General features: G+C 46.1%; 2 protein-coding genes across 2 annotated transcripts in view; both read right to left on the reverse strand.

Annotated features, from left to right (window-relative positions):
• Nucleotides 1–1,663: 1,663 nt before the first annotated feature.
• LOC119159958 (neprilysin-1) lies at nt 1,664–9,466 on the reverse strand. Its single transcript, XM_075888449.1, has 5 exons — nt 9,219–9,466; nt 7,742–7,942; nt 5,644–5,876; nt 3,733–3,879; nt 1,664–2,098 (listed from the first exon to the last, which is right to left on the reverse strand). Exons 1-5 carry the CDS (start codon nt 9,361–9,363, stop codon nt 1,760–1,762), a joined length of 1,065 nt encoding a protein of 354 aa, XP_075744564.1. The 5' UTR covers nt 9,364–9,466; the 3' UTR covers nt 1,664–1,759.
• Nucleotides 9,467–12,975: 3,509 nt separating this feature from the next.
• LOC142802944 (neprilysin-like) overlaps nt 12,976–24,353 on the reverse strand; it is a 45,634-nt gene continuing 34,256 nt past the window's right edge. The window contains exons 9-11 of the mRNA XM_075888028.1: nt 19,049–19,147; nt 17,213–17,494; nt 12,976–13,049 (exon numbers count right to left, since the gene is read on the reverse strand). Of these exons, the coding sequence (XP_075744143.1) occupies nt 12,976–13,049; nt 17,213–17,494; nt 19,049–19,147 (455 nt within the window). The remainder of the gene's footprint in view (nt 13,050–17,212; nt 17,495–19,048; nt 19,148–24,353) is intronic.

Consider the following 24,353-nt stretch of genomic DNA (forward strand, 5'->3'; position numbering starts at 1 on the left):
TTTTGAGCTGGTTCAGGTGTTGTAAGATACTGAAATTTTATTGAAGAGCGCTAGTTGGATATGCTGTCCGGGTGAAATACATGCTTGACATTTCCATCGAAGCTATTAGTACGGTGTCAATTCGTTTTGCCTTATAATTATTACTATCTTATTTCATTCACTCAGGGATAATGGGGAGAAACAGAAAAAAAGCAAAAAAGGTGCAATTTAACTCGTTCAGTTTTTCGGAACATTAGCATACCAAACCACATATCTGCGCAAACTACTCAAAATAAACCGTTCATAGTGCATGTGAAACAGCACATAAGGACACACAATAAAGCAATGATAACATCTTTCCCAAGGAATGCAGCCTACAATAGTCGATATAGTCTGTTATATTTTTAATGCAGAATGCTTCAGGTATATTTGTGGATGTTTGATTAGAATTTCCGAACTATATGGTGGTGTTAATACATTCCTTGCGTACCGCTGCTCATTGCAATGCAGCTCTAAAAGAGGGTCATGGTGGCCTTTTACCCTACATATACGCTCCATAACCTCGTGTTAAACACATCCGTCTACCCCATATACACTTGGCCACACGTCGTAGCAACATTATGCACTATTTTTGCGAAAAAATGTCTACGTTAAAAGCCCACCTGAACACACAAGTAGCACTGCACTGCTAGAAGTGCGCATGTACAGCATCTTTTATCAGGACAAATTCAGACACCGTAGTAAAACATAGAGGGAAGTAGTGGAAGCCTTCTGCCCTGAAAGCTAAAAAGAAATGTGCTCTAGCCAGCCTTCTGTAGCAATGCTTGAGAAATAAATGTGTTTCTTGTAATCATTGCTTAGAGCCATGCTGACTCGCAGTACCGCTTCAGTATTCTTGTATCGTAATTTGTACTGATCAATACTGAGCAGTTTAGCACGGATTTTCGAAAGCCACACTTCGCGTGCCCAAGGAGCAGTGCCGCAACACGGCGCACAGATGATGCGGCGCAGAAGAAGTGCAACTAGAGGGCTGGCACTTGACTGATGTGAGCTCACTCGCTAGTCGATTCGTTCGTGCGTTCATCTATCGGTCCGTCCGTTGCTCACGCTACGTATATCCTCGCCTAGCCGACCTAAGCCACGGCTAACATCTTGATGAGAAATTCGGTATAGGAGGCGACCTCTAGTTAATACTAACTGGCACGTGCATATGCCCATATGCCCATGGTGATAACTGAGCGTTGCGCAGAATCCTGCTTATAATGTTTGCCGCTGTTCGGCTTTTATTTGACGCCGATAGCACATAGACAATAACAGGCTTCCATGTTGGTTTTAATGCATAGTTATTATAAAACACAGAGCTTTCATATTCTGAGTTAACTTGGTCCCGTTCAGAGACTATACGGCTCCTCACATACATCTTCTTTGTGCTGTAGTAAAGTGTGGGATTGTGCAAGTCACGAGTAAGGCTTAACGCAAGCCTAACTAAACATCTGCTGAACAATACACAATTTTTTATTTGCCATTATTGCATTGCAAGAAACGCTCGCATTGCCAAGATATTCATCACGTGTACGTAGTCACCATAAAAATAGGTAGCTTACATGACATATACCAAAATAAGAAAAACAGAATCATTTGCGAAAAAGGTAAATAAAATAAACAGTAATCAGTAGCGTGGAGCTCCGATTTGCGTCGCTAATAGTGTTGTGGAGATCAGAAGTGTCAGCGTTTCAAATAATTTCACAAAGCGGCGATGTCAAGCTGCCAAAAACTTTTGCTACCAGAAATCACACTTATGTGCTGGGTTCATGAGGGTCCCCTGAGAGCACATGAACGAGGCCGCGAACTCAGGCATGTTCATGAGCGGCACAATGCACCGCGAACTCGCCGGAGCATACCGCTCTGCAACCACGCGTTGATCCTCACACAACTTGACGCAGTGGCTGATGAAAAATAGGCGCTCGGCTGTCATGTCCACGCCGGGCAGCTGCATCAAACGCTCGTCGGCTGGCAATAAATTGTAGGCCTTGTGCGCAACCCTGACGCCCACAAAGTCCGCCAATTGTTCCGAGTCGATTACGTCGTCCACTATATCTTGCCGGGCCATCAGCTTTTCCTGCAAATGATTTGAATCGGGTATATACCAGTGAAAACTTCGCCACCCCAGTTTTTTTCCTGTTTCTCTGCGGCCAGCATCAAATCGTGGCTCCTTGGCGCCCTAAACCTACTCCAGGAGCGAACACACCGCGAGAACTCAGAATGTTCTTCAAGAAGTATGAAATAACTGAAATAATGTGCTGCGTGTTTCATTGGATAAGCTATATTTAGAGAGTTAACAATGTCGTTTTCTAATAGAAATAAAGGCAGGGGAATGGTGCTGGGAAAGCACCCGCAGACATGCATGACGCTATCGCTCAAGGAGATTGTCTGCTCCTTGAGCGATAGCATCATGGAGGCAAACATGGAGCAATAACAATAGTGCGAATAGCCTTTGTGTGCCGTAGCTATACCGACGACCAATGTGAATGGGCACTCTAGTCCTTTGAAGCTAACCACTCTAGCACTCGCCAGTAACTGCAACATCAGTAGGAACGAAGCACAATTTTTTCGTTCTTGGAACTTATTCAAAATTCAGCCAGCTCAAAGGGCGGTATTGGGAGGTGCGTCAAAGACAACACAAACACAATAACGTTCACACGTATCTTCCAGTTGTACATATGCTTTGAGCACTGTAATACGACGCTGACACCTCTCAACTTTGAGTTCCCTCACGAGTCACTCTCTGATAAATCTCTGATTTTCATGGCAGGCTGAAACATATTTTTATCGTTTTGTGTAATTTGATATCATAAGCCACAAGTTTCGTTTAGCTCACATTGTTGTCCTGCATTTGCATGATATGTGACATTAAATATCTACTCCATATATTTGAATCCAGCGCTATGCATATAGCCCAAGTACGGCTGCGTATGCTAGTACATAGCATTACGAGATCAATACGTTATATACAGCCATATATGTCTGCATTGTTGCTATTTACGCAGGTGTATTCACTTACATTTTATATAAAGAACCCAGAAGTATGCTATTTGATTGAGGAAGGTTAACAAGTCTGCGCTGCTCTCGGATAAAAGAAAAATGCAGTGGTGACATCAACATTGCTCAAAATGGAACCATGGCGGTGAATGGCTATTTTCCCCGTTTACCCGTCATTTTTCCTGTTAATTTTCAGTGAATGTTCCAGCAGGTGGGTGAACATGCTTCAGTAGGAGTTGATGGTGTGTCCGCTTTCGACCGCCATATAGAGACAGTTGTCTCTATGAATTAGGGAAAGGACGCGCAGAAGTATGGTTAAGTTAGAAATTTTAAGTTCGTTTATTCAGTGAATATACAACTAGCAATGCGTTTTGTGAGGTGACATTGATACAAAATTGCCGTGAAAGCTTAGTACATGCGTTGCGCTGGAAGTGTCGTCGAAGATTCATGCACGTTAATTTGAATATAGGAACTCACATTGTTTTCGAGTCCTCATCGAGAAGTTGCCTAATTGAGATTGATGCCATTTCGTGCATTATGTTGTATAATATTTGTAGGCACCGTCTTAATACGCAGGACTATTATGGGATGCTTACAGAAAGAAAGCTGGTCACTGTAATACTTCCAAGAATTCGTTTTATAAAAATAACGTACTGATGCGAAAGTAACACATCGGTGCGTAATATAGCATTTCAAAAGTAGACATGTACTTACTACCGATTTATATGATCGCCGCACGCAGATCGTCCTGTTGGTGAACGCCACCGCGAATTCCTCCGTACCCCAGGGATTGAAGGCACCATTTTCGTCATAATAGGAGCCGTCAGCGTCGTAGCCGTGCATTATTTCATGCGCCATTATCTGACAATGAAAAATTAAATGAAAATCAATGCAATAAAGTGACAGCCTAGTAGTGAACAATAAAGTGTGATGAAAAAGCATACTTTAGAAAGGTCTTGAATGAAACCTATGCCTCCGAAGCGTGTGCACTGGGAAAGAGGGATTGTCTCGTGGGTGGCTGCGTTCTCTAGGCTGCTAAGGGGGGAGCGTAAACTGTGGCCCACACATAGTATTAGTAAGGGAGGGGATGTACCACCACCTTTCCACCGATGAGCAACCCTGCACAAGCTTGTGTAAGCGACCACAATTCAAAGTGGTTTGCAGTCATTTCTGGAAATATATTGGGCCGCTGAAGCGGATCAATGTAATGTAATATGTATCGCGATGGCAATTAAGTGTCTTCCAGAATGGTGGTGTTTGCACTCAGCCTCTTCATTCGCAAACAACCAGTGCTGCCTATATGTTTAAGCACAGAAAGTCGTACAATAAAAATCTCTGTTAAGGGAAGTAAACGTAAGCCGCAGTAGACCCCCCCCCCCCCCGCCCACTCCGCCGCGGTGGTCTTGTGACTAAGGTATTCGGCTGCTGACCCGCAGGTCGCGGGATGGAATACCGGCTGCGGCGGCTGCATTTTCGATGGAGGAGGAAATGTTGAAGGCCCGTGTGCTCAGATTTGGGTGCACGTTATAGAACTTCAGGTGGTCGAAATAGCCCCGCCGCGGTGGTCTAGTGGCTAAGGTACTCGACTGCTGACCCGCAGGTCGCGGGTTCGAATCCCGGCTGTGGCGGCTACATTTCCGATAGAGGCGGAAATGTTGTAGGCCCGTGTGCTCAGATTTGGGTGCACGTTAAAGAACCCCAGGTGGTCGAAATTTCCGGAGCCCTCCACCACGGCGTCTCTCATAATCATATAGTGGTTTTGGGACGTTAAACCCCACATATCCATCAAATCAAATCAATCAAGGTGGTCGAAATATCCGGAGCCCTTCACTACAGCGTTTCTCATAATCACATCGTGGTTTTTGTACGTCAAACCTCACATATCAATAAATCAGTATCCGCCCCCCCCCCCCCCCCACCTCCAGGTCTTTTTTTTTTTTGCGGAGTTCGATACAAAAGGTGCAGTCCAAAATTAAGGCAGCGTCGCACGGCGTTCACAGAAAAAAAAATTAGGAGATGAGGTCCTTCAGACAACAGCTTTCCATTCGTCGCCACCTTTGCGGAGACACGCTCGTAAAGTAAAAAGTTTTTGACCCCACTCCTCGGTTCTGGTTGTAGTAAAAACTGGCGTTGCTCTAACTCCGCACATTAGATTATGACGGGACGGGTCCGACTGCGTAAAGTTATTTTATCCTAGTCTAAGATTACGGGTGGAGGGCGGCTGCCAAGCTATCTTATGAACGCTCTAGGATACAAACATTTCCTGGTGCTGTGCCTTTCGCACTGCTTTATTTTCTGAGATGTCGTATTTACTACCTGCAGTTTTATTTCACCCTACATTGCCTGGCCCATAGAATTCTTGGCGAATACATGTGATTCTAGCAGCGACGTTATGTGTTTCAAAGCAACGTGGGTCATGCGAATAATCCTGATTGTGTTGAAAACCACTTTTTGCGTGTACGTGCAGTTATCACATTATTATTGAGAACTATGCCCACTACACTGGCGCATCCCTTAATATGCACAATGAGCTTGAATCAAGTAAGAACGGGTCACTCGCTATGCTAGTATGCTCGAGAAGTAACATTTAGGCACACAATAATTTAGCCTGTTTGCTTTGCTTACCGACCCCAATCCACCGTAGTTGAGAGCAAGTGGACCGTCCGCGAAAAAGAATGGCTGATGTAAAATCGCCGTCGGCAAAAGAGCGATATTGGCATGCCTATAGTACGCGGCGTTCGCCTCCGCCGCGTCGTACTGCCACGCGGTCTGGTCAGCCCATGTTTGATGTCGTGATAGGGCCAGGGCTTCCCGCCAGGACGTGAAGAAGCGGTCCTCCGTCACGTCGGGGAGGGGAGCTGTGCCAAGGAAAAAGAGTGGGTATAGCGATCCAATGAAATCGATAATCGTTAACGTCTGAATGCACTGCGTGACACAATCACCGAATTGTGTAGAAAACCAGGAGGGGACGATAGAAGGCAGTTTGTAGACTACCAGCTCTAACATTTTATGTGCGTAAGGTAAAACCTATCCATTTAGAGTCATTTTCAAGTGCTCCATCTTAGAAAGAATCGCAAAATGATTCGATTCACTGACACACTACAGGGCAGCCCACTGTCAAAGAAAAACACCGTAGCGCTTCGGAACCGCAGGGAGAATCGCGCATGCTTGAAAATTGCTCTTCACGCGCGTTCTGCTACGCTGTCTCTCCTTTCCTTCAGCATGGCATACAGCCATGTATACTGCCACGTAGACACTTTCGCGAAGACCACGTACGATGATGGCACAAGAAAACAAGGTACTTTCTTCACATCAAACTTGTGCTCCCTCAACGAAAAGCAAACACAGTTCAATGGTCCTGCTGCAAGCCTGCCAGTTGTCCGAGGAAAAGTGAACCCCGTTCGCAGGCTGCCGCTCGGTGTCTGAGAAGAGTCACGTGATACCGGTCACCGCCCACCCAACGTCTATCGCAAAATTTCATAAGACGCGCACTTTATAATTTAGCCCCGCCGTGGTGGTCTAGTGGCAAAGGTACTCGGCTGCTGACCCGCAGGTCGCGGGTTCGAACCCCAGCTGCGGTGGCTGCATTTCCGATGGAGGCGGCAATGTTGTAGGCCCGTGTGCTCGGATTTGGGTGCACGTTAAAGAACCCCCGGTGGTCGAAATTTCCGGAGCCCTCCACAACGGCGTCTCTCATAATCATATAGTGCTTTTGGGACGTTAAACCCCACATATCAATCAATCACTTTATAATTTAGTTCAGCTACCCCGAGCGAGCACGAAAAAGGCAAAGAAAAGCAATAGTTGTTATCGCTCGATAAACCACTTAACGACATGAACATGACAAGACTATTGCTTTATACTGGTCCCAACAACCTTTATTACAAAAAGTGTCACGCGCTTCCTGCATTCCTTATTTTCTGTACGTGTATTAAGTGTAACAAACAATTATGTACCTTGTGACAAGATATGCGCATGTCAAAGAGTTATCCCGGCTGCGGCGGCTACATTCCCGATGGAGGCGGAAATGTTGTAGGCCCGGGTGCTCAGATTTGGGTGCACGTTAAAGAACCCCAGGTGGTCGAAATTTCCAAAGCCCTCCACTACGGCGTCTCTCATAATCAAAGGGTGGTTTTGGGACGTTAAACCCCACATATCAATCAATCATGTCAAAGAGTTTCGTGACTTGAAAGATATGTCTGTCCATTTCTATTGTAGGTGGCCTGTTGCCATTGATTCCCGTAGCTATAAAAATAGGGCTTATCAGTGACATGTTTACCAAGTCACTGTATGAACTTCGACATTCGAGCGAAATTGCCGAATAAAAAACTCCGTACATATGCGACAATCACAAAAACGCAGCATTATGGCACGTTGATCTCATAGCGATTGTAGGTATTCGAGTTTTAAAAAATTCCTCTTGTCATGTCCCACTTGAAACTGAGTTAGCGTACTTTTGTTTTTTAATCTATTCGTTTGAGCAGAAGGCAAAGTTCCAGTTAGGGGCCAAACTTATGCGCTGTCGTAGCTGTAGTGACAAATTATTCGTGGAGGCGCTGAACGGGTGCTGTATTTTTCGCATGCAGATAACGCCACTACAAATGAAAACGCCAAAAACGTCTATCAATAAACACGAAGGTGAAAACATGAGCGCTTTGGTTTGTCTTGTTTCCGTTCCTTTATAACAAATAACCCGCCGTGTGCAGCTGAAAAAATATCTGACCGTATAGCTCCTCCACGAAGGCGGCGTCGGAACGTCGGCCACTCGGGTTGCCCACGTGGTACTTCATATGGTCCAGCTTGCGAAGCGCGGCTTCGCGCGCCGTGCCTCTGAGCCACGTCGATGACGCCAAGGCAGATCGGAAGCTGGCTACAATTGCGGCCATCATTGCGTCAGCATCGCGTATCATCTGCATAGTGACCGCTGCACATGAAAAAATAAATATAAGTGCATTGTGACAACAATAATATTGTCTTAGCATGTTCACAGAACGTCTCAGGCTACTGTTAGTATCCTTAGTCGAGCCAAATGGTAAACACAACGTCGCCGCAACAATGAGCAAGTTGCTTCAATATTGTGTCAACATTACGTCTTAGCTAGGATACGACTAACTATTTAATACGCAGATATCTTCTCTCCGTGTATGTATTTTTTTAAACTGTGTATTCGGCAGTTGTATGCTCTGGGTGAAAATTTCAGAATGTATCTGGCCATCACTGGTTCTGCCTCACGCATTATCCCCAGTGTGACAATGACCGCCAAAAACAAACACGTGCGCATCACAATATCGGTAAAATGTTCAACAGTGACGCTATATAAGCTCGCCGTAGTGACTTCAGTGTCAACAAATGTGTACAAAAAGTATAACAACCATGCTCAAGTAGTGACAGAAAACTGTGAAAGCCCAATTTTTCACTGCTGGTACAAGAAAATGAAGAAGGCAAAATACGAGTGCCAATCACCGAATGAAATTCATAGATAAACTTAAACAGTAATTGAGAAAAACTATAGTAAAATCTCGGAAATAACGCCGTGAGAAACATCGTAGCCACAGCTTTCAGTTTCGCCAAAGCATCTGGAGTGCTTCAGTGTTAAGTACTACGAGAGAATAAAAGAGAAAATCTACAGTGGTCGCAAGAATACCATGAAGCGATCGGACCACTACGCGAACAGGTACGCGTTGATGGACCTACAAAAAGTGAGAACGCTCGACTTCTATGCCAGTTTCTCCATGGAGTTCAGACATCCGTGTCACGTCTCCACCTATCTGTGGCTTACTTCGCTCCTTTCTGCACTGAGAAATAAAATAAAAACAAAATAGCACACAGTGGCCCACTTTCGCTGTTTTGAAGCCTTGAAGGACCTATTGCAAACTTCAATTTTTGAACAAGCCAGCCACAATCTTCAGTGCCCTTTAAGATTCAAACGGCAGACTACTATTACATATGAAGCTTACGCTACAATATTCACTACCCTATTCTGTACTACCAGCTTCTTTGCTACTTCTTTAGCTTCACCACTTCCATCTTGGCAACTACATGAAAAAACTACGCCACTATTTATGGATGCAACAAAAGTGCATGCATCATGTACCTGTTTCACGAGAGAACTGCGAAATATATTTGAAACCTATTCATTAAAACCCCCCAGAACAAGCATTTGCAAGACAGAAATATAAATAAATGTCAGGAGTACCTACCCTGTTTGTGATATATGTGAGCTCTACACGTGCCGACTGGTGTTATGTTGTCATACGAGGACCGTTCCTCTCGGCCGCAATAGTGATGCCCCACCAAAATGTTAAGTTGGGACACACCGGCGATAAGCACCACTGACACGACCATTCGCGACTGGCGACGAAAAAGCGACTCATGTTCACACCGGCCGAAGCTGCAACGAGCAACCAGAAGTCGCAAAGCCGGAGAGGCACGTCCAAAACTCAGCTGATCGTCGCCGGCCGAGTGAGCGGAGCGAACTGAGCGTGCCACGTTTATTGTTTTCCACTGGTCTCGTGCACCGTTCCCAGCAGCGTCATCGAGTTCTATTTGAGCAAAAAACAAGATAATGTCTATTCGCTGATGCGCTATGCCGCGTAAGGTCTCTAGATAAAGCAATTTGTTTCGTTTAGGGACAATATTGCCATGGCATCAGCGCAGGCAGCGCTGGAAAAAGGTCAGAGCCTCGCCACAAAGGCAAAGCAATTAACGCGATAGCAATGATTTCAAAGGTCACGCGCCAAATGCAAAGCAGATCCAAGCGCTCCCTTTCGTTTCTGGCGCACACATTACGCACAAAACGAACTGGCAGGTACGAATACATGCGAACATGTGTCCCATTTGTAACTTCGCAGAGTTTGAAAACCGCGCGTTTTTCGTGAATGAAGACTGCAATGATTGCAGTGACCTTTGTGCCCCCTGTAAATACAGCAGAATTGTTCCACGTAAAGACCGAGGCCAGCCAAAGCATACGTACTTACCTCCTCGCCACCACGAGATAAGGGCGTGCAAGGGAGCGTCGTCCCCCTACTCTATAAGCGGCGCAAAATACACGTAGGAGATTAGAGCAGGCGCCGCTGCGCGATGTGGCGACGTGCGCTCATGGCGACATCTTTCTGGTAATATCGAAAACACGGCAGCGGGGCGTGGTAGTTAAAAATAGCTTGCTGTTTAAGCGGTGAAGAACGTTCTTCGGGAGGGGGGGCAGGATCAGTTAGTGGTTAACGTATCGCTTTGACGACGCAGAGGTCCCACGTTGATATCGCGTGCCGGAGTTCTTTTACCTTGATTTTCTGTCTTTCTTGAGTTTTATTTATATAGATACGTATTCATATAGTGTGCTTGATATCAACGCCGACGTCGACGCCAACGTCGACGCTGACGATGGCGGCGAAATCCCGCCAAGAGTATCCATATAATTGCTATCGTAATACAGAAGTTGGAAGAAGGCACGTACAGTGGGAATCGATGATATGCGAAGTACAAATGAGGAATGTCGATATTTCACTTTGAAATCATCTCAATGTTACGAGGTGGAGGTAAATGATGTTGTATATGACTTCCGTGTAATGATTGTCATGTTTGGATGTATCATTTTACTTCGACATCTATTCACGTCACATGATAGCAAATTTAGTATATGTGGAGCTAGCAAAACGGCCGCCAGCACGATATGATCGTGGTATGTTGTCATATTCTTACATGACACGCTTGTCAGGATTATAATGTTTGTATCAGTCATATATTTCGACCTCCAACGATGTTACGTAGCCCCATATTTGGTATATGTGGAGCTAGCAAAATGGCCGCCAGCGCATCACGAAGGGCCCAATATACTCCAATGTAGCGTTCCCGTTCCTGCATGCTGCGCACTGCGATGCAACTTTAGCAAGTTGCGAGCACTCTATAATAGTCTTATGCCAAGCGCGATCAGCGTCCGTCGGCGCAGCTCGATGGCAACCGGCGCAAAATGCGACAAGCTGCATTTCGCAACGATGCGTTACCCAGACAACACTACATCTCACTCTTTTCCTGACGGAGGGCCGCCAGACACGCTGAAATGCGCATGCGTCAAAGAAACGCAGCACGGCACGTGCCTGCGAGTATATGGCAGGACGGGCGCCTGGCATGGCAACGCCGGCGTGACGCGACGTAATGAACGCCCGTGAACACGCACACTCCGTCACGCCAGAATGTATTGGTGCCTTGACTGCGGCATGTAGTCATGTTCTCACATATGACAGGCATCTCATGGTTATCATGTTTGCACCAGTCACACACCTTTGTCATTCATTCACGTCCCGTAATACCAAATTTGGTATAGGTGAAGCTAGCGAAGCGGCCGCGAGCGCATCATGGGCGTAGGTTGTAGTCATGTTGTTACATGTCACGCATCTCATGATTATGTTCGCACCAGTCACATACCTTCGCCATCTATTCACGTCCCGTAATACCGAATTGGGTATAAGTGAAGCAAGCGAAATGGCCGCCAGCGCATCAAAAGCGTGGCATATATTCATGTCGTTACATGACATGCATCTCATGATTATCACGTTTGCACCAGTCACATACCTTCGTCATCCATTCACCCACTGTAATACCAAATTTGGTATATGTGACGCTAGCGAAACAACTGCGAACGCATCAGGAGCGTGGCATGTACTCATGTTGTTACACGACCCGAATGTCGTGAGTTTCATGTAAGGGTCTGTCGCTTGTGTTCGCAATGCAATCATGTCATACCATACCAGTTTTGCAACGCGTCATGTGAACGAAACCAGCGCAAGCGCTGCGGGTCCATGAAATGTAAATTATGACATTCATGGCACACATGTTATAATTTTCATGTTAGGACTAGTCAAATATGTTCTTCATACAGTCAAGTTATGTCATACGAAGTTTGGTATCGATACTATTATCGATAGGGCCTGGACAGCTAGAAGTCGTAGGTGGATAGATAGATAGATAGATAGATAGATACGCTCAAAGTCGCCGAAGTTCGCTAATTACGCTTCGCATTTAAAAGCCGGTGGTGGTTGTGACTATCCCTTCGCTCGCGAGAGTCGGCCGACCATGCAAGCCGCCTGCCTCCCGAGTTGCGCTCACACTACGAGGAGTGTTTCCGGGGGAGAGAAAGAGAGAAATAACGTTCATTTGCACCCGTCTAGAATTACGGGGGAGAAGGCTTCGGCCTCTGCCCCCAATCATCCCCCTGGCCATCGGCCGGAATCCCTTGGGACTCGGCGGCGGTCAGGGCGAGACCGATGACTTGACGCTGTTTTTCGGCGTCACGGCTGTGTAATAAGGCCTCCCAGGATTCTACGTTTCTAATTGAATCATTGTAGGATGGGCAGATCCATACCATGTGGCCTAAACCCGCAGTGCTATTGCAGTGCGCACATCGGGAGTTGAACACTTCCGGGTGCCATTTACTGTACAGGTGAGGGTTTGGAAACACTTCGGTATGCGATTTTCGCCACATAATTTCCTCTTTTTGCTCAGCTGTTTAGCTGCCTCTGGATAAATCCTACGGTGGAATTTATAGTGTATGGTGATTTCCTTAAACGTTCGTAGTTCGTCCCTTGTGGAGAGGGACTGCTCGCGCGAAGGCGGCGGGTCAGCGTGGATCGACCGGAAAGTGAGCCCTCGGGCGATCGCGTGCGTAGTCTCCCCCCTTCAGACCTTCATTCCCCTTCAGACTATTTCCGGGAGTGTCGTATTTTGAAACACTCCTTGAATTGAACTTGACTTACCGCCGCCTCCAATGCAGCACTAAAGCGTCTCGAACGCGCTGTCTTTAGGCGGTGCCAAGGCATGCAGCACAAATGCGTTGCAAACTCACTACATTGAAGGTAATAGCAGGTAAATTCAAGAGAAAAAAACGGTTCTGAATACGCGGGGAAATAATGCACATTCTGTTTATTATAAGAAAATTTGACACTTTGCTTGAGCTGCTTGGTCTCACCATTTCCAGGCCAAGAACTCCTTGATGACCATGATGATGGTACCGACCCAGAGGAATGCGTTCGTTTCTACTGGTGGCAAGGGGCCCACGCAAAAAAATTATAAAAGTTAACACTGAGCATGGATACAAACACTGGCGTTACTTCTGGGCATCGCTCATTGATTCCAGTCTCTTTGCGACGGCAGTCGCGCGACTGAAACTTCGATCAGGAAGCGACTAGTCAAAGCAGTTGCTTTGCGAACGTTTGCGACCGTTCGCAACTGTATGCGACCAGTCGCAATGGTCGCGCGACCACTGCTACTGGTCGGTGTGAACCAACCATCAGACCGTTAAGGGTTTTCGTGTATGTCAGAGCTAATCATTTTAGTTCATTCTCATGGTGGGAACTGTAAGTGTATCTTTTTTTTTAACAGCGAATGTATTTAAGCATGTTGTTAGTTGTGTGAAATCGAGAAGAAAAATGCCCTCACCTCCCCGAAGGGAACCGTGAGGAAATGCGAATGCATCATGTAGCGTTCATAACGACGTTTCGCACGTGAGAACCTAGCGTCATAAGAATTATTCTTTTTTTTTCTTATACTGTGCAGCTAGTAGCGCCGCTTGCCGCACGTGGCGTTTTTCTGTCTCGAGAAACGCGGTAGGTGTTTGGAGCTCTAGTATCTAGCGTGCACCGTTAAAAAAAAACGCTACACAAACCCTGGCAGCACACACGCTACAAACGCGTTTTAATGCATTAAGGTGGTGGACAGTCACGTTCAAGTCAAGGAGGTGGGGGCAACGGTTGCTGAGGACGCGCGTGCGCGCAGCCCTATGGGAGAGGGTGGTGGAAAGATTTCGACAGACGCCTGCATATCCCAACAACTGCCGGTGTAATACGCGCACTTTTAATCGCAATCAGGGCGATCCGTATCAGTTTTTAGGAGCGAAACTTCTTAAAGCGGCACCCGTTCGTCCCGCGTCCCGTCGTAGTATGTAACCAGTCTTACGCTTTGACCTGCAAACATTTTGACCTCCAAGGTGGTGCCGGTGAGAGATTCCTTCTGTGCGTTGTTGAACAACAAAAAATAGTGCTCAATGTACATGCCAATAGCTGATAATAGGGTATGGGAGACAGGAGCATTCGGCTTTTAGTTGACGTGCACGCTGCGACCCCCATTAGCAGCCATTGCATGTACATTGAGCACTATCTGAAGGGAAAGGGTTGCTACGTTATACCCGCTGGGTGTAACCACCTTAGTTTTAGAAAGGTTTAGCGAGCGTTGAGTCGCAGTGCCATGAATACAATGAACTAGTATGTACCATGAATGAACTCGAGGTAGTTAAAGGTGGGAAGTAGGTACGAAGTGCAAGCCGTAAGAAAGTAAAAGCCGAATTCTCCTGTCTCTCACTTCCCATGCAGCCATTGGCATGTACATTGAGCTCTACCTGCCAGGAAAAGGTTGCTACGTTATACTCGCTGGGCGTAACCTCCTTGGTTTTAGAAAGGTTTAGCGAGTGTTGGGCTGCAGTGTCATGAATACAGTGAACTAGAATATAACATGAACTCGAGGTGGTTAAAGGTGGGAAGTAGACCCGAAGCGCAAGCTGTTAGAAAGTGTGCGTGGGCCACCTCTCGTTTAGTCCTTGGAATGTCCGCTGGATGGCGGTGTTTCTATATGGGGAATATATGATGAAAAGATGCGAGATGGTGGTACTTGGAGTGTTGAATAGACGGACGAACGGACACACAGGCAGATGCATGGATGGACGCATGAACGGACGCAGGGGCGGATGCATGGATGATTGCAGGAACGGACGCACGCATGGACGGGCGGATGGACGCATGGACGGTCGCATAGATGGAAGGAAGCAAGAACGAATGGACGGACGAATGCTTCGCCCCACTCTCCATCATTCACTCCATGGATATGCTGCCATTTTTGTTCTTTATCGCGATAATTTTTATGACCGCTGCTACATGGCCTAAGCTTATTCGTAATGAGCTTGGCTCAGTAAGTTATTGGGTCAGAATAAATGCACGAAGTGGCACCTGCATGCCGTAAAACATGTCACTGACAAAACTCGGTGCAGAATTTTTCTATAGAGTCATTTATTAGCAATGCTATTTGTGCGAGAACCGCTCGAACGGCAAAATGTTACCGAGTAGCAATAAAAGTAATTTTATAAATTCATTATTCGATAAAGGATTCCTCGCACTTACCCCTATTACCGTGTGATATTCTTAGCCTTCGCGTTTATTTCTGATGGCTCCCGCACGTAGCCGTCCAGTCGCAGCAAAGCATCAATCTTGTTGTATGCGCCTGAGTTTCACTTTTGCTTCCTCAAGTATTTCAGTCCTTCCTGCCACTGGTCGATTAGCGTAAAGCTCTCTTCATGTGACCGCGAAGTGCGTGTACGTTGCGACGTAGTCGAAAAGCTTGCAACACTCATAATCAGTTGGCTTCGAGGTGCTCCAACAGCTCCGACAGTGCGAGAGTTGATCTAAGCACGGAAGGCAACGGTCGTCTGCTTCTCATCTGTTTCTCTCGTAACTACTTGAAGTCGATACGAATCTTAAAATTTCAGGTATTGTTCCTACTCAACAAGTTTAGAATTCGCTTTTCATAAACATCTAGCTGTTTTTAAGTCTTTTTGTTGAACTCTGCTCGATTGTCTTGTTTATTGTGCTTTCAACAAGCTCCGCCAGGAGATGCAAACGACAGCGAATTTGCTATCTCTCATGCAAAGCGCGATAGTCTTCATGCCGATCACGCCTAATCATGATTAAAAGTGACCATGTAGTGATACGTATTCCAGATCGTGGTTAATCTGGATCGACACTCATCGCGATTAAAAGCGCCCGTATGACACCGCCATAAGAAATGCCTTTGCAATAAAGAGCGCATGTAACAATAAGCGGGTATGTGCCAAGCTGATCGTGCGACGGCATACTCATGCACAGTATAGTATTCATAGCTTGGGGACCGCAAAAAGAGGTGAGGGTGAGATAGACTGACCTGAAGGACAGGAAGAATGGAACGAGGGCGTGATGGAGATGAGCATGGTCTACTCTTTCATGTCATGGTTTAGAAAATGGATATAAATTAGGAGCAAGTAGGAGTAAGGACTAGTGATGGGCAGGTTAGGGCAGGATATTGAGGACAAAATAAAGAAATATAGAATAAATAAAGAAAATAAAAAAGAGTCCAATCTGCGTTAGGCAGGTGTTGGTGTCTGCTTCCCAAGCCATATTGGGGAAATAGCCTAGCTTAGCGTAGAGAGAGACAAAGGGAGATATTTAGAGAGAAAAAAGTAAGAATTAGAGAAAGAAAAAAAGGCATGTTAGAGAGAAAACGAAAGATTTGGAGATCGGTAACAACAAAAAAGCGATTCGTAGAGAAAAAAAGTATCACAAGAAACAGAAAAGAAAATAAACAGATGAAAACACAAAAAACTGAGAGGAGAAAAAATAAAGGATTGAGAAAAAAGTGATCATAAAAGTAAACGGAAAAAAACGTCGCTAAGCTCTGCATTTCTTCCGGAGGGGTCATAACTATGGCCGAGCTGCCTAAATTATTTTTGCATGTGAGTAAAAGGCAGTTTTGAGTGGATCGCTCTTTTCTTCATTTGTATTGTCAAAATAGAGAAATTGTTCAGCCATACTTCACTCCAGCGCCTTTACTGGTGTACTGAACATCGTACGAGAGTAAGCTAAATTTTGTTTGCAAAACGCGACGTCGGTGCGACAGAAGCTCTGTTGTAATAAGGTTTCAGTGCGAGTGCTATACTTGAGTGCTTGTGAAATGTTGCAGCGCCACAAAGATGGGTAAATGGCTTCTTCGACAAACCCTGTTTCGTGACGTTAACCTTAATAGGCATGAAGAATTCCGCTGGCACATTTCGAACCAGTGGTGCATTTGGTTTCCTTCTATAGACCTTTTCACTCAACGCGTGCTGCCATAGTCCTCTCTGGGCTGTTGTCACTGCTCGTGTCCCTCCAAGAAATGCACAGCCGAGGCTGTGAAGTTGGCTTTCGTACCCTCATGCAACAGCCCAAAAAAAGAGGAAATCTTTCTCTCCGTAAAAAAAAGCCTGTAGTAGCACGTTTATTTTTGAACGTCTGTTTCTTTATTTTTCAAGTAGCATGTTCCTTTGGACATTGTCACTAATTGTCGGTGCGTTCGATCAATAAACGTTAAAGTTTGCCATAGTGCCCGCAATAAAATGATGTAATAAGAACACTTGCATGCTTACTCATCCTGAGGTGCGGGCTAATGACCGCCATCTTCATAACCATGAGAACGCGAGCGTAGCACAAATGGTTCACGTTCTGGTCGGCTGTGGATTCCGGCTTCGTGTACCTCGCCAGCTGCCGCAACAGGCTCCAGGCGATCAGGTGGCGAAGTCCATCGTTTCCCACAGCTTTGTACTTGAGCAGCTTTACGAGAACTTTTAGGACGTGTTCCTGGTACGCAATCGTGCTGTTGCCTTTGTAGATGAGGTTGGTGTATGTCATGAACATCGTGGACCATTTACCTGGTAATTGGAAAATTACACAGACGCCATGCGCTTGAAGCTTGCAAAACTTGCAGGTGTTGTACAACTAACAATTCTTACAGACTCGCTTTGCAGTGGTTTGAAATGTCAACTTTTTACGTTGCCATTATGAGTGTGCAACTGTGAGTACAAATATATTTTGCTCACTGATCCATAGCACTAAGTGGCATTTTTTTCGCACTATGAAATTATTCACCTATTTTAAGTCCAATATTTATTCCACAACACCTATAAATCTCTTCACCCTCAGCATGACCGTTGGACACTTGCTCACGAGCTTTGTTTTGTTTGGCAATGTCTACAGAAACACCGACAGTATACTTAATAGTTTTTGTTTTCAGGATTTTCTCTCACGAGAATGGCTTATATTAGCATTAAGCTTCAGTGTAAAGTTTTCGACAAGGTTGAGGTTTTTATTTTCTGTGCTAGGGCAAGAATCCAGACGTAAATTTTGTTTTCTTTTCGTACACATAATTTTTTTCATGCACATGCACCTATCTCTAATATACTGAGATCAAATATATTTCAGTCCGCATCCTCTTTTGTTCTCTTGGTGGAAAAACGCGATGGCATTACATCGCCACCATAGTTCTGCCAGTCGCAGTCATAGCTAGATGTCTTTTTACAATGACATCATAATTAACGGAGTGCCACGATCACGGATACAGTTTCAGAAGTCGATTATGTGAACCTATGTGTTTTGACAATCGCGAAAAGATGGATTCTCCGGAGTCGACAATTCGATAAACGGACTTGTGAACTGCAATAGCGAGGAACAATGAGAGATGATGAATGAATCTGCACAAAGAGGGTGGCTGTGTTTGGCATGTTCTATTAGGAGGTGTTAGAATGATCCTTTCTCTCAATGGCTTCTGCCAAAACGTTTTGTATTTTGGGGGGAGGGGTGGATAGTGACCTAAACAATAAACACGAGTCAGAAACCTCCAGACAAGGTTTCAGTATCTAATTTATAATTATTCAAGCTTCATGTAAAGTTCAAGCAATTGTGGAAGTAGAAGTTTTTTATGTAAGTCCTCAGCTTCTAATGGTTGGTATATGCTAAAAACAAATAGCGGCAAGGCTGTACGCCGTACTAAAATACACTCTGGCAAAAACTATATGCACCCAGTTCGGCCACAGTCATGGGCCGGGCACGTAGCGAGGATAAACGCTGGTCATTAAGGGTAACTGACCGGATTCCCAGAGAAGGCAAACGCACGAAGGGGATACAAAATGTTGGGTGGGCTGATCAGATGAAAAATTTTGCAGGTATAACGTGGCAGCAAAAAGCTCATGACTGGGGTGATTGGCCGATCATGGGAGAGGCCTTTCACCTTCAGTGGGTGTAGTTAGGCTAATGATGATGATGACGACGACGATGAAATATTTAAATATTGTATGTAAACAATGTATAGAATGATTGTATACAATGAACTTATGCGTCTAGCTTATTCCTAGTGCATGTTCAACTATATCAGTGTAAAACGAATTTAAGTGGCAAACACAAAAAGAAAGGATGAATGGCCAACACACTTGATGTCACGTAGGGCTTGGTCAGTTCTCCCATACTTTCTATGGTTCCGTACTGGAAGGGGTCTTCTTCTGGAGTCGTTCTCTTGATGATTCTTTGCACTGAAACACAAAATATAAATACATTTCTACTGCAAGAATGGCAGATAGTGAGAGACGCAGATAGTGAGAGGGGGAAGCAGACTTTAGTTTTTAATGTATTGGTGTCCCGTAAGAAACAACGCATTTGAAAGCGGGCTTTTTCAAAATAGGACAGCTCTTCTTGGGATTCATTACTGAAATTTCGGCCCGTCTGTGTGTCACATGGTTCAGCCACCCGGCGGAATTTTTCAAACTGGTTCAACGCTCAGTCATCGTGATCTGGTGCCTGCGTTCATATTTTCAAACATTGTCGACGAAAAAGCAGGCATACCGTATATTCAAGGCGCACAGTGAATACGTAAATACTAGTAGTTTGTTTCTTTACTAGAAAACGCATAGATACGTAATTCTAAATATTCTGATGTTTGGACGGGCCTCAAGTATTCTCACCCATACGCTAACTGCGTCCGCTGCGGCCGGCATGGTTCCCGCGACCTGCAGGTCAGCAGCCGAGTGTTTTAGCCACTAGAACACTGCGGCGGGTCTCCATCAGCCAGCCAGTGTGGCGAGTTTTTCATTGAGCAGTTCACTGCAAACATATTTGTTTTCTTGCACAAACCACTGGTAATCTTGACACACTAAGATAATGTTTAAGCCTAATAAAAAATGCCAATTTGGCCACAACCAGCGCGTGAGTGCACCACTCAGAGCTAACAGTGGTGGTCTTTCATTACCCACCACTTTGCGCGTGCACTGGTGTGGTAACCCCGGGAGAAGTCTGTTCGATATATTTAAAACCTTTAACAAAGTGCACGAAAGGAGATGTAGTTACACAGTGATACGAATAACATTACGATATTTTCTGAGAAGTTTCGCTACGTATGAGTTTTGTAGGCATTGGACACGAGACACCGAAGCACGGCATCCGAAGAAGACACTCATCTGTGATCAGACCTAGCCCTAAATTAGCTATTTTGTTAAAAGAGTTTATTACATAGTACACATCAACCGAGACTAAGGGACAGCTGACATTCCGGTAGCTAATGGAACAATTGTAGTTGCAATAGTGATGGCGCCAAATGAGGGGCGAGGAATTCTAATCTAAATAAACACTGTTGTTAAGGCCGTACAGCACCATTCCGGGCTATACTAAAAAATGGACGCAGAATACGTCTTCTGCTTCCTCAAAGAAAGTCTTGTAAGGCCTATGGGAACACGCTGTTGAGGCTCCTGTAAGAAGCACATAATTGGAACTGCTTTTTACAACTCATACAAAAGCACGGTGCCGCAGCTACGTTACCAGGTTGGGAAGCAAAAAAAAAAAAAAAAACTCTCGACGGTATGTACCGTTACGTACTCGACGAAAGCCTATTACAATCGTAATTCTTGTGCTGGAGTTGACGTCTGTGTCTCATTGACCCAAAATAATGATTACTAATGAATACCAGGAATTACGCATGATGATTTGATGCTCAGGGCGATTTTAATACGTCGGTTATATCAAGAATGACTATACAGATTGGTCTATCGCACAGATGTAGGCCGATAACTGCGTGATCAGATTTGCTTGTCATGTCTAGCAAGCTATTTACTTTACGCCTTTTCAACAGCCCCCTTTATTCTTCTTCATATGGCGTGGCCCTGATAATAAACAAGAAACAAACAAATATATCGTCCAATCTATTTCTCACACTTGAAATGTAGGCTCGTGTGGACGTCGAAAAACCCCAGGTAGTCGAAATTTGCGGAGCCCTCCACTACGACGTCTCTCATAATCATATCGCGATTTTGGGACGTTAAACCAACACAAATCAATCAATCATCAATAGTACTCCCGCTTACGGTGCACCACCATGAATGCGGGTCGAACAAAAAAGAACACTGTATTAGGTGTGTGGTCATGGCAGAAACTTTGAAGGGTTCCTTGATTAGATATTTAGGCATGAATTTATAAACGAGCTAAGCGATTAAAATATGGAGTGGCTTCTAAACTATACATTTCTTTATAACACCCAGAACACCACTACAATGTCTGTGTCTGTTTACATATATATATATTTCAACGAAGAGTTGCGCGGCAGCTGTAGGCCGTGGGCGGGAGAGTGAAGAAGAAGAGGCAGAATAGAACAGCTTGCCCGACGAACGGGTGTTGTGTCGGTCTCGCTCATTACAATGGCGCAGCCGTTGAACGAACCTGTGTGCGACGATCTGCGTGAAGCAACCATCCTACGGAGCGGACGCACTCTCCAGCAGCCCGCAGCTCCTGCTACCGTGGCCATGGCATCTGACCTGGCCACCGCGGGTACTGAAGCCAGCGCGCTGCCTGCAGGCGTCCTTGCCAAACCACAAGGTGACTCCACTGACTTGGCTTCGCGAACCGCCTCCTTGCTCAGGGACGCCGTACACGCTCCCTTGGACTTCGCCTCAGGTACCATCCCTGGAGCAACGTCAGTACCGTCGCCAGAAAACAGGCATGACTCCTCGCCTGTAGCCGCCAGCGAACTCTGCACAGTTGTGCAGGTCATCGCTACTTCGAGCCAGCTTGTTGGAGACGCCACCGTCACCTTCTCAGCAGCCTGTGCACGCACCACGTTGCCTCCTCCGTCCATGGCTTAAATCCCTGACTTTACTGGCATTGATCAAGACCCGACCGTCTGGCTGGATGAAATTCATTCGTTGGCCCGTCGACATGCATGGACTGACGACGGGACGCTATCACTAGCCGTAAGCCGACTGCGCGAGTCCGCCAAAGCGTGGCATCAATACAATGACTGAAAGTACAAATCCTGGATTGACTAAACTACAGCCTTTTTCACGGCCTTCCAACCACTTCCATTCGCATACGACGACCATTTCATGCGCATGCGATTGCGTAGGCAGGCTCCATTGGAAGACGCCCGTAAATACGTCTACGATAAGCTCGTGCTTCTCGACAATTGTGACATTACATGGATCTCTCCGGCTGCCATCCAGTATGTCGTTGATGGCTTGGCTGACCCTACCCATGCTGCCATCTTATTTTGCCAGTCACCTGAAGCGTCACCCCAGGTTTTCGCTTAAAAGGCAGCCAAACTTCAGCATAACTCTCGTCGGCGGCTTAGCTTGAACACATTACCGGCTCTCCGTTCGACTTACGCCTCGACACGACGCGGATGCTTCAAGTGCGGTCGCATTGGACACAACGCCAAGGAGTGTAGTCACCGCTCCAGACCCGAATCCACTACCAAGCTTGTCAAATTCCTCAGATGTCTATTCATGTTGAGGGAATAGGTGACCTATCTGCTCTGGTGGATACCGGTGCGGAACGAACGGCGCTACACCGACGTCATGCTCCGGACACTATCCGACCGCGGACGCAACCTCACCTCTGCGTACTTGGAGGAAGTGCTATGCCAGTCGGAATGCTCAACATTTCAGTCCAGACGACAGCGGGCACTGAAGTTCTTCCAGCCATTCCCGTCTTTGAAGACCTCACTGCCGACAAGATCCTTGGTGCCGACTTCTTGCTATCTGATGACATTGAGCTCACCATACATCGCGGCCACGTCAAGCTCCGGTCTTCGAGAGCTGGGACTACCGCCACAACCCTGCCACCACCGACAGGTGAGCCGTCCACTCCGCCTACCTTATCTTCTATATTGGCTCGCCATGAGCCAGTATTCGCTAGCAATACAGCAAAACTGCCAGGCACTCATTTGCTGCTCCATCGTATACCAACGGGAGATCATCCGCCAATATGCGTACCACTGCGACGATACGCTGAACGAGAACGGGCAGTGATCGCAGAACAAGTAGATGAAATGCTTGCCGCGGGCATTATTAGGCCGTCATCGAGCCCGTGGGCAGCGCCAGTTGTCCTTGTTTGCAAGAAAAATGGATCACTACGCTTCGGCGTGGACTACAGGCAGCTCAATAAGTGTACAATGCCTGACTCCTACCCTTTACTCCGCATTGATGACGCTGTTGATACAGTACCTCACTGCAACTTCTTTTCATCGCTTGATTTACGCGCAGGATACTGCAGATTAACGTCGCGGATGAAGATAGATGTAAAACGGCCTTTCGCACACTTTTCAGTTTGTATGAATTCAACCGCATGCCGTTTGAACTAAGAACGGCTCCTAGCACTTTTCAGCATGCGATTAATTTCCTGCTCGGAGCTTTGAAAAACCAAGCTTGTGTGGTGTATTAAGACGATATCCTGGTCCTTGGCAGGACGGAGGATGAACGCCTTCGCAATTTGGACGAAGTACTACACAGACTCTATGCAGCAGGGTTTCGTTTGAACCAAGAGAAATGCCGGTTTGAAGTGTCCAAGATTTCGTACCTGGGACATATATCTCCTGTCGGCATTCAGCCACTCCCGGAGCGAATAGCTGCCGTGTCGCAGTATGCCACACCAACCTGTTTGAAGCAGGTTCAGTGATTTCTGGGTATGGCCTCGTATTTGCGAAGGTTTACTCCACACTTCGCTTCGATCGCAGCTCCCTTAAGCGGTCTTCTTAAAGGACCACTCACCAGGTTTGACAACTTCGAGCTGACAAGTGCAATGCGTAGACGAGGCGTTCATCATCACGTCTGCCAAAATTTGCAACCCTACGCGCCACGAAAATGGGTCTAATTTCAAGATGAAAGCTCCTCGCCCTTCCCTCTACCTAAGCACGTGTAGAGAATGAGGGCATGACGTTGGCGTAGGTTTGGCTCTACGTACACAGCCCTGCGGTCACGTTGGTCCTCTACGTAGACGACTCTGCTCTGACTTTGTCAATAGTATACCACGTGACATGGCAAAAATTGTTTAACACAACATGCGTAGTTTATGTATTTGTTGCTTTAGGAGATGAATAAAACTTGCAATAAATAATGAGACGCGATAAAAATTGTGCACGTTTTTCTTACATTTTTTTCCCGTGAAATGCTACGAGATGCGGGGCTAATGTGACAGCGTTTCACATGCGTTCAGGTTCCCGCAGTCGGCACATTGAGCAAACGACTACCGTGGAACGCTCCTACGTGTTCGCGCACTCATTGTGCTCATTTACTCTACCACGTCTAAGCCAGCGTTTCCAAACAAGCCCGCAGAAACAGGCAGAAGACCACAAAATAACGCTGGTCAACAAAGCAACGCCGCTCGCGTGCACGGGGGCTCGACTTGTTCGGGCACGTCATGCGCACGTCACCTCTTTGTCGGATCGTCACCCCCGGAATTTTCCGGGGGTGACGGTCG

The sequence above is a fragment of the Rhipicephalus microplus genome, chromosome 3 (assembly GCF_043290135.1).
Source record: "Rhipicephalus microplus isolate Deutch F79 chromosome 3, USDA_Rmic, whole genome shotgun sequence".
NCBI classification, from domain to species: Eukaryota; Metazoa; Arthropoda; class Arachnida; order Ixodida; family Ixodidae; genus Rhipicephalus; species Rhipicephalus microplus.

What these genes read in the sequence shown, in the direction of transcription:
- LOC119159958 (XM_075888449.1), bottom strand. Translation starts at nt 9,363, where the DNA reads ATGGTCGTGTCAGTGGTGCTTATCGCCGGTGTGTCCCAACTTAACATT. An exon ending in ACTACGGTGGATTGGGGTCG is followed by an intron (nt 3,880 to 5,643) that starts GTAAGCAAAGCA and finishes TTTCATTGTCAG; the next exon opens with ATAATGGCGCATGAAATAAT. An exon ending in GGCGATCATATAAATCGGTA is followed by an intron (nt 2,099 to 3,732) that starts GTAAGTACATGT and finishes AATCATTTGCAG; the next exon opens with GAAAAGCTGATGGCCCGGCA.